Source organism: Megachile rotundata, chromosome 14 (genome assembly GCF_050947335.1).
Source record: "Megachile rotundata isolate GNS110a chromosome 14, iyMegRotu1, whole genome shotgun sequence".
In the NCBI taxonomy this organism is placed as follows: domain Eukaryota; kingdom Metazoa; phylum Arthropoda; class Insecta; order Hymenoptera; family Megachilidae; genus Megachile; species Megachile rotundata.
In genome coordinates, this window is record NC_134996.1 from 15,001,431 (window position 1) to 15,011,998 (window position 10,568).

Sequence of the window (10,568 nt, forward strand, 5' to 3'; positions counted from 1 at the left end):
TTACCTTATAGATTATAAGTAATGTTAATTACAATGATAAACTGTATTACTGGAAAATTACGATAAAACAAATGACTATTTTCCATGTAGACGTAATGTGAACCATCAGAGGATACCCCTACTGTCAGACAACCCGTTCAAAAGGTGCAAGCTTGCGCCTTGCGCAGCAAGTAGAAACGAGTCTATGTATAGCAGTCCTTACACAGTCTGAAGCAGTATGGTCGCTTGTACAGATTTCAGTGAGTGACAAATATCGGCTTTTTAAATTTAAAAAAGTCGCAAAATAATGACTTATCATAACTGAAGTGAGCAAAAATTAGTGTAATGATTAAAGATATGGCTGATGATGAGGCCATACAGGCCACCAACGATGACGCAAGTGAGTGCAAAAGATACGCGGTACAACTTGGTTACTGGTCTGATCCATTTATCAACTTTTTCGTAAAACAAACTGGACGAAAAGCCCCTGAAATCAATCGTGGTTATTATGCGAGGGTGAAGGGAATCGAAGTGTTTGTTGACAAGTTTCTCAAGGTACGTATTAGTAAATTTTTTTAAATTTTATAATTCCAATTTAGAAATTGTCATAACCTAGAACAGGATAGAAACAATCCGGGATACAGCTGATTTAAGTAGTAAAGGACGTACAGTGTCGGAAACCTTGACCTGGCCGAGGCCCTGTCCTAATTTCCGAAGTTCTCCTTTTGTCATGGAACAGTAATATATAGGTTAATCTCGTACGAACGTTTAAATTTCTGAATTTAGATCAACAAACAATTTTGAAAAAATTTTTAGTCGTTAGATTTTTTAAAATGAAAATTAAGAATTGTTTTGTGTTTTTATATAGATAATAATTTAACAAAATGTAAATTAAAATAAGTAGATATAATATATGTACATCCAATTATCAATTATATATGTAAAGAAAAAACTTATATATGTATATAAGATTATGATAACATTTAATGAAATTTAATTATATGAATTATATGTTATAAAAAATATATTATGCATGTACATTTAAACAAACTTATTGAAGTTATTTGTAAACAATTAATTTATAACAAATATAGCTGTCAGGTGAAAAAGGTCAAATCATAAATCTGGGTGCTGGATTTGATACACTTTATTGGAGACTCAAGGAAGCAGGGAAGAGTCCAGCAAATTTTATAGAACTTGATTTCCCCAATATCACTGCTAGAAAATGCTATCACATCAAAAAGCACAAACAGTTGATAGATATGTTAAATACGGAAGGTAAAGTATTAAATTTGATAATTGTATAATTGTACACTATATGTATGAACATATGCAGTCAGGTTCTATTATTTTTTACAGATGGAGAAATTAGATTTTCAACAACAGATCTACATGCTGCCAATTATCATTTGGTGGGAATAGATCTGCGGCACATATCTGAACTTATTAATAAATTAACACAGGCAGAAGTTAATTTTAATTTACCAACCATGTTCCTTGCAGAATGCGTCTTAGTGTATATAGACACTAGTGCAGCTTCTGCGTTGTTAAAATGGCTTGCTGGAAAATTTCCAAATAGTATTTTTGTTAATTATGAACAAGTAAACATGAAGGACAAATTTGGTCAAGTTATGTTATCTAATTTACGTAGTCGTGGATGTTTATTGGCAGGTGTTGAAGATTGTGAATCTTTGGAAACTCAACAAAGACGGTACACTCATACATTGTATATTATTTTAGAATTACTAAAGACTTTTCAATAAAATGAATCCCTAATTATATCCTTAATTATATTTTAGCTTTACAATAAACAATTGGGAAGGTTCTAATGCATGGACAATGGTAGAGGTCTATGATTCACTGCCTCAAACTGATCGTAATCGAATTGAACACATAGAAATGTTGGATGAACGAGAACTTTTGATTCAGTTACTGCAACATTATTGCATCTCGGTTGCTTGGAATGGACAAACATTTAAAAATTTGTCTATAGCACAGGGTTAGCTTTCCTAACACCTGTAAGTTACTCCAGGTAGTAATACTGTACCACTAAAAATCTATAAGCTTGTAAGTACATATGTGGTAATTAATAACACAAAATCATTGTTTATTAATTAAATGAATAAATTTTAAATTTGGATTTTGGTATGAATTAAATTAAGAAGTTTGTTTAGAACACTTATATATTTGGTAAAATTAATATCATCTTGAAAAATAGAATATTGTATTTTAACTAAAAAATTAATTTTATAAACTTTCTACAATTACTAAATTATATCAGTTTTATATGTATTTTTCTTTACTTTTTGAACGTATGACTTATATAACTTTACTTGAATATATTATGTTTGTTTTAAATTAGAAGTAAAATTTCATAAAAGCAATGATTTAGTACATAAATATTTACTTTCATTGTATTATCTTATGTTATGATTATGATTATATTTGTGTGCTATAAATTTCATGATATTTGTAATACAAAACATTAATGAAAGTTTAAAACTCTCTCATGTCTTTGAACTGATAAATATAAAATTAAATTTGACAGGATAAACTAATTTATTAAATTCCGAACAATTCCATAAGATATTATATTTTAAACATTTTTATTCTTCCTTTAGCTGAATAATGTTAAGCATTTCTAAATCCACTATTTTCGTATATAACATCACTTTATACTAGAAAGACATTAATAATATTTACTGAATAATTGCATTTTTACATATGTTCTAAGTATATTCATATATTTCCTACCATGTGATTATAATTCAAATTAGTATAATTATCATGTAAAGTAATAATATGCAACGAAAATGGAATTTTATTTAAGTACAAAAAATACAACAATGTACGTTTTGAAAATTAATATTTGAGTATGTTATTTAAAACTTTTTTCAATTTTATTAATTATTTACACATGCAAACAGGATTGATTAAAACACCGCTGCTATTGGTATTTACAGAATAGTGTAACTTATGCTACTGTTAAAATATTATATTATCTGGTATGTTAGAACAAATTTTATGTACAGGAAATTCTATTTTCCCCATCAACGCCGTAAGTATATTGGTTATAAAATGTTAGTAAAAAGTTCTCAGGAAATAAATTGTTAGTGTACTTACAAGACAGTATTTAAATCCATTTCATTTCGCCGAATTCAGATTCATTAAATTATCAACAGTTTAATTGTTGAGTCAATAAAGATGTGCTTATGAAGGAACATCAGGGTTGTAATATATGCAAATTAAACAAAATATAAACTTTTTGCATTTATATAGCTATTCTCCAATTACTTTATATTTTAATGCATTGATTTTTTAATTTATCTCTAATTATACACATATTTTTGTTGCCAATAATACATGTACCAATATATTCGTATCAAGGCTTATTAGATCATAAGATATATTATATAGAAAAAATATATAAATATTTCAGAAGAATTGTGAGGTCATACTATTAGAGCTCATGTTTCCAAAAAAATTGCATACCTGGAGTAACAAATCCACAAAATAATCTAATAATCCAATTCTATTTTTCTGAAAAAAGTAAAGATAATAGTTATATCTATCAATAATGGTAGATTTTTCCAATTTCAAGTTTTAAATATTCAATGATAAAATCATACCTCATTATAATAGTTTCACGTCATTTTATCTTATTTATATCTAATAATATTTATTAAACATGTTAAATACTTTAAATAACTTGAAGTTTGAGAATCAGATTATTATATGTTTTATTACAATAAATTGGATCAAAACACTGCCAATGTACGATTAACAAAACTAACGTATTTATAAAATTATACTAATTATTGTTACAAAATGTAACACTTTGATTTCAAGTAATAAATATCGTATATTGTTTTGTTGAAGATTTATTGCGTATTTAAAAACTTTGGATAATAGTGGTAAATTTAAGTTATAAATTACAAAAAAAGAAATAATAGTTTGAATCTCAAACTTAAGTAATACCTTCAATAGTATAAAAATATATAATTCTATGTTTCTGCATGTATTTTATGCTATACTTAACGTTATTAATGTCTTATATGGATGCTGTAAACTTTTAATCATAAAATAGCTACGCAATTATTATGTGTGCTTCCATGTTATAAAAAATGTAAAATGATCGGAAAGTACATTCTTACCCTTGTGTAATGTTGTGATACTGTTAAATCGTGCACTTGCAATTAGAAGAAAATAATCAAGAATGAATATCAATTATAATTTAAAATACCTCTGATACTTTGTTTTCTTATCTTTAATACTGAAATCATCCTCAATGGTAAATAAAGCAAAAGTAATGTTATTATATAACATTATGTCCAATATATAATCAAAAGAATAAATACACTTTTACTTAATTTAGTTTACTACAAAAAAATTACACAAACGTAATGTATATTAATCTATTTCTTAAGAATTCAATTCACTATTTTGTGAGGATTAACGAAAAATAAATAGCATCTATCTTTATGTGTATAATATTTTTTATAACAATTTATTTACAATATCTATTTTGTGTAAAAATATCAAAAATACTCAATATAATTATAAACTTAATACCTCTAGCATTATGTTATTTACTCAAATATTTTTTAACTCTCAGTTTAATTTTTATCGTAAGTTATTATAATTTAATGTATAATTAAAAACCTAATGGATTCAGTTGAACATATCCTCCAACATCACACATATTCCTCGAAATTTTACTTAAATTTTTAAATATGTCTAACTGTGTGTCAGATGAAATTGACTTTAAGTTATACTTTACACGATTAGATGCCTGTAACACATAATTGATGATATTCATTACATTTGACAACCTTAAAAATTTAAATAAATATAATGTAAGATATCAATAGAAATATATATTTACTTCAGCACACCAAGTTTTAGCCATAAGAAGCTCGTGTTCCGTACTTGAAAGATTTTTATTAGCAGACGTAGTTGCTCGACTTAATACTGCAGCCATAGTATATGTATCAAATGCTGCTTGAGCTATTCTATTTAGAATAAATTGCTCATCTACAATGCTTCGTCCATACTTAATAAGAGCAGATTCTATACATTGGCCGAAAGCTTGAATGCTCTAAAAAACCGTTTTATTAATTAATGGTTAATCTTAAATGTTAATATTAATATTATAATCTGATATAAACCTCGGCACATAACGTAGTACTTTCTTGCAAACTTGGATGAACTAAATGTGTAAAAGTAGGTGCTGATGCTAATCCAATTGCTCGTGTTGCTCTTTTTGTTGCTTCCTCAAAAATCAATCCTAAATTAGCAGTAGGATTCTTAAATGCTTTTTGTAATTCTTTCAAATGACTTCCAGCATACTGTATCCCAGTAAGAGCAACAAAAAGACGAAGAATATCATTAGTTCCTTCAAAAATTCTAAAAATACGAAGATCTCGCATAACTCGTTCGAGACCGGCATCTTTCATGTATCCCATTCCACCCAATACTTGAATAGCTTCATCACAAACCCACCATGCGGATTCTGCTGCAAAACACTAGAATAATTATTACATATTTTATATAACATATAAAATCTACCATTGGTTTAGTAAAGACACACGATAACTTTTTAAAGAAATCTTACTTTAGAAATTGCAGCTTCTAAATGATAATCTTGACTCCCATTATCCATGTTACCAGAAATTGTATATGCAAGTGTTTCAGTTACATAATGTAACAGTGCCATACGACCTAACTTTTCTTGAATACTTCCATAACTATCTATTGTACGTCCAAATTGTACACGTTGTGTCGCATGATCAACTGCTTTTTTAATGCAATAACGCATAGTCCCAGAAAGAGCAGCTGCCATCCCAAATCGACCATTATTCAAAATGCTCATTGCGACCTAAAATAGTATAGTGTATGTGTTGACTTCATTTTAAATTCTACGGATTTTTTAATATTTAAGATAAACAATACCTTAAAACCTTGTCCTTCTGTATTTAAGACATTCTCTACTGGTATCTTAACATCTTCAAAATATACCTCTGCAGTATTACTGCATTTAATACCCATTTTCTTTTCTGGTGGTCCATTTGTTACACCGCCAAACGATCTTTCAACGATAAATGCAGTAACCTTGTCTTTAGTTTCACCTGTTTCTGGATCTTTTGTAGGAACTTGTGCAAACACAGTCATTATTTCTGCTAAACCACCATTTGATATCCAAATTTTGCTACCATTTAAAATATAATGTGATCCATCTGATGATTTGACTGCTCTAGAACGAATTGAACCTGCATCTGAACCACAACTTGGTTCTGTAAGACAAAATGCTGCATATTCTCCATTACAAACTCTTGGAAGATATTTTTCTTTTTGCTCTGGTGTACCAAATAAAAGTATACCCTGTAAAAGTAATGTTATTATATTTCTACTTTAAAAAATGTTATATTATAAACATAAAAGTATACCTAAAAAAGTATACCTTAAATCCTATACTTTGATGTGCACCCAAAGTGATAGCAACACCTAAATCATGATATCCACAGATTTCAACACATCTACTGTATTGAGTATTATTCAATCCTAATCCACCATACTTTTGTGGAACCTGAAGTCCAAATACTCCAAGTTCCCACATTGCTGCTAAAGTTTTTTCATCTATTGAGGCAGTTTCATCATTTTTCATAGGATCATTTATTTCCTTTTAAAAAAAACTTTAAGTAATCTTCATTTATCATAATAGTGACCAATACATGTAAAAAATTTCTCACATATTCTGCATAATTTTGTTACCTCAAAAAATTTTTCTATAGGATCAACCAACATTTTCAATGTATCAATTTGTTCCTCAGTTAAACTTTCTGGGAATGGAAATACTTGACTTGTTTGTAACTGACCACGGAAAATATTCATGACAAAAGATTGACTTTCTTTTATGCCTGTGCCTTTCTTTGTTTTTTCCACTGTTGCATTTTTTACAGCTGCTTGTGTTGCTAAATATCTGAAAAATATATATATAATTTAAAATTTTGTTTTTACACATTATACTTTTCTTTTATTATGAATATGATAAATTAAAATACAGTAAAAAATTAATTATTGAAACATTTATTGAATAATTATTTCTTATCCTGAAATTAAATATTGTTATTTTGTATTATCTTTTTCAAATGTTATTATTATATTTATTAAATTATGAAATTGTTTACAAATTTTTCAATCCAGTACCGATGAAACTTATACTAATTATAAACATAACAATGTTTTTTAATCATATATATTTTATATATGTATCCTTAAAACGAATATATTTGTTATTTGGTTTTTGTAAATATAAAAAAAATTTCTAAAAAAAGGCAGAGTAAGATACATGATCTCTTTATTTATACATGTCATCTGTCCAAAGTCCAATTAGCACAAATCATATACATATCTAAAATATGAATTCATTAATAACAATTTAACATTGATTCAATTGTCTGATTTCAAAAATAATTTTGGACAGGAGTATTTCAAACACCTATACGTGCAATATACATACATATGATATCTAAGCAAATCATATGTTCCCTACTTTTTTCTTTTGACAGATTTTCCAAACAGTTATGTGTCATATAGCTTCAGCAACAGGTTGTATGTATGTTGAATATGTATTATTCAAGGAAAGTATAAGTAAAAGAAACTCACCTAATATTTGAGTCAAAGACTTTCACTAAATTTGTAGGTTTGAGCATTGCAACATTTGTAATTCGTAACATTTTTAAGCAGTTGTTGATTTATGGATTCTTTATAATGCTTATAACAATTCTGTCTTAAAATACTATATCAAATTAATGTAGTACAGTTAAAAGAACACAACATAAGACTAGTTTTGTATGTGAAAAGTAGGACAAGGTTCTGACACAATACTACTTCTCCGCTTACTGTTACTAACCTGCGATAAATTCAACTAATTTATAAATGGTTCGTAAGAAGCTCTGTCTTTTATACGCATGAATCAGATGTTTATATATATCTATACGTATAATGCATATGTACATATGTGTGTATATATATATATATATATAGGCTGTGCGAATATACGTTTATACATAAATAGAAGTATATAATAAGTATTTAACTAATAATAAGTAGATTGTTTCGTATTATAAACTTTGTCAATTACATTAGTCGTGTATAAAGTTTTTCATAATTCAAATGTTTATGTTATATAATAGAAACATATGAGTGTATTCTTATTTAATATGGTTCGTTACATCCTACATTTTGATGTTTCGCAAATTTTTATTGGTTGATACTCGAGTTTCTAATTGGTCGTTTCGAAAAATGCACTTTAAAATTTTGATGATACAACGGAATCTAAAGAATCAGTATCACTTGTAGTATTCGATAAAGAAATGTGAAATGAATGTTTGATTTGTTAATTCGTGACAGATGTGTGGTACAATATAATTTAAGAATATGGGTTGAACCATGAATTGCACTAAATGTAAGTCATATGCTTATAAAATCTTATCCTGTTTGTAGTGTCTGTAAAACGTAAAAATTACATAATGTTATCTTTGATATTTTATATACTGCATTCTACTTATTTCTTAATCGTTAGGCATTTATAATAATTTGTAATTTATTTTACATTATTTACAAATAAATATATTTTATTATATATTTCAATAAATACATTATCATCAATATACCGAGTTTAATTAATTTGCTTGGGCCAAATTCAGTTTTTTTATATAGTTATACAAATTTTTTCTTTTAATTTTTATCTGTATACAGTTAATATCTACTATAATATATGTGTAGTTATAAAAAATAATTTTTATGCTTATTTCAATTATTACAGGTAAAACAATTTATTTAATATTACATGAAAAAAGTAATTAAAAAGATAAATATGATTGGTTTCCCTAAATTATAGTCTGAACAAATTATTACATAAAATATTAATATGAGTAACGTTAATTCGCAACACGTCTCATTAAGATCATTATTAACACTCAAAAATAATGATTTTAAAGAATTTTTTTGTGGTTGGGGAGCTGCGCTTATCAATGTATCTATTACTTTCCCTATTAATAAAATTATATTTAGACAGGTATGTAATAAACATTATTATATACAATATTAAATAACAGATATTTAGTTTAAGAATATAAATTATTATTATGATTATTATTACATAGATTTTGGAAGATGTACCAGCTAATACTGCGTTTCAACAAATATCTAGAGAAGGAATACGGTTGTTGTATCGTGGAATTTTACCACCCCTTTGTCAGAAAACTCTTTCGGTTAGTGTAATGTTTAGTATGTATGAAGGCTGTAAAGAACGGTTATGCACATTAACAAATAATGATATATTAACCAGAATATTAGCAGCCCATTTTGCTGGTACTGCTGAGGCTATACTTATGCCACTTGAAAGAGTACAAACATTGCTACAAGATTGGCGGTATCATGCTAAATTTAAAAATACTTCCCACGCATTTAAATATTTATTACAAAATTATGGTATATCAGAATGTTATCGTGGTTTAGTTCCAATTATATATAGGAATAGTTGTTCTAATCTTATGTTCTTTATTTTGAAAGAACACTCAAAAGTATTGGTAGGTGAACAAGAATCATTGTTAACAAGTTTTATTAATGGTGCTTTAATAGGTGGTTTTACAAGTACTGTATTTTATCCAATGAATGTAATAAAAATACATATGCAGTCAAAAATAGGAGGTAACTTTGAAAAATTTATGACTGTTACCCGTGAAATATATATTGCTAGAAATAGAAGTATAATGTCATTTTATAAAGGTGTTCATTTAAACTGTATGAGATCATTTATTAGTTGGGGAGTCATAAATGCATCTTATGATTTTCTAAAAAAGATCATGTTCTTATAATGTTTTATTTTAGAAATATTTATTTATATTTATTTATATTAAATCCAATTATTGTAAAATGTGTAATTTAATGAAGTGTACTTTATAACTGCAGCAATTATTCGCACATTTTACTTGTAATAGTAAGGACTGCACAGAAATAAATAAATTTTTATTTTATAAGTAATTCATAATAGTATAAAAAGATATAATTAGTTTTCTTAATTGTATATAATATGAAAACAAAAATTTCATGTAATTAAATCGTTTTTCAAGATGAGAGGATTGAAGATGTTTTAAACATATTATAAAATATTGGTTTATTAATTTGAATAAATAAACGGCGATCAATAAACTTAATTAACAATATTCTACAAAAATATGAAAAATTACTTTTTTATTTGCTATTCATAAAAAAAATAAAATACTTTTATATTGAAATATACATTTCAAAATAAAATATTAGTTTTATTAATTCATGTATTATATTATATTATATATACTATATATACTGTATATAATAAGTATTTAGTTTAATTATGCATCATAGTGCCAATAAAATTATGCTATAGAATTTAGTGAAAACAATTTATCACATATTATTCAAAGAATCTTTGCGATGAATAAATAAATGTTGTTGATAATAATATAATGTTTGAACAATGGTTGACGTCTCTTGAAATTCCGAAAAGTAGTACATAGCAAAAATAAATATATTTTATAATGAGA

The 10,568-nt window shown here is 26.4% G+C and overlaps 3 protein-coding genes across 5 annotated transcripts; 2 read left to right on the forward strand and 1 right to left on the reverse strand.

The window, feature by feature from the left end:
• Positions 1-183: 183 nt before the first annotated feature.
• On the forward strand, positions 184-2,119 carry LOC100875954 (leucine carboxyl methyltransferase 1). Its single transcript, XM_076539418.1, has 4 exons — positions 184-534; positions 1,074-1,257; positions 1,339-1,690; positions 1,779-2,119. Exons 1-4 carry the CDS (start codon positions 325-327, stop codon positions 1,981-1,983), a joined length of 951 nt encoding a protein of 316 aa, XP_076395533.1. The 5' UTR covers positions 184-324; the 3' UTR covers positions 1,984-2,119.
• On the reverse strand, positions 1,111-7,913 carry Acadvl (Acyl-CoA dehydrogenase very long chain). 2 transcript variants are annotated; one of them, XM_076539403.1, is made up of 8 exons: positions 7,892-7,913; positions 6,751-6,958; positions 6,440-6,658; positions 5,932-6,360; positions 5,594-5,857; positions 5,148-5,504; positions 4,865-5,077; positions 1,111-4,771 (listed from the first exon to the last, which is right to left on the reverse strand). In XM_076539403.1, exons 2-8 carry the CDS (start codon positions 6,868-6,870, stop codon positions 4,634-4,636), a joined length of 1,740 nt encoding a protein of 579 aa, XP_076395518.1. In that variant the 5' UTR covers positions 6,871-6,958; positions 7,892-7,913; the 3' UTR covers positions 1,111-4,633. The 2 variants fall into 2 exon arrangements, with proteins under 2 accessions (XP_076395518.1, XP_003707587.1); XM_003707539.3 differs by lacking the exon at positions 7,892-7,913 and adding an exon at positions 7,645-7,786.
• Positions 7,786-10,026, forward strand: LOC105663812 (mitochondrial nicotinamide adenine dinucleotide transporter SLC25A51). 2 transcript variants are annotated; one of them, XM_076539419.1, is made up of 3 exons: positions 7,786-7,920; positions 8,807-9,058; positions 9,147-10,026. In XM_076539419.1, the coding sequence occupies exons 2-3, from the start codon at positions 8,912-8,914 to the stop codon at positions 9,858-9,860; spliced, it is 861 nt and encodes a 286-aa protein (XP_076395534.1). In that variant the 5' UTR covers positions 7,786-7,920; positions 8,807-8,911; the 3' UTR covers positions 9,861-10,026. The 2 variants fall into 2 exon arrangements, with proteins under 2 accessions (XP_076395534.1, XP_012150689.1); XM_012295299.2 differs by lacking the exon at positions 7,786-7,920 and adding an exon at positions 8,104-8,446.
• Positions 10,027-10,568: the final 542 nt, after the last annotated feature.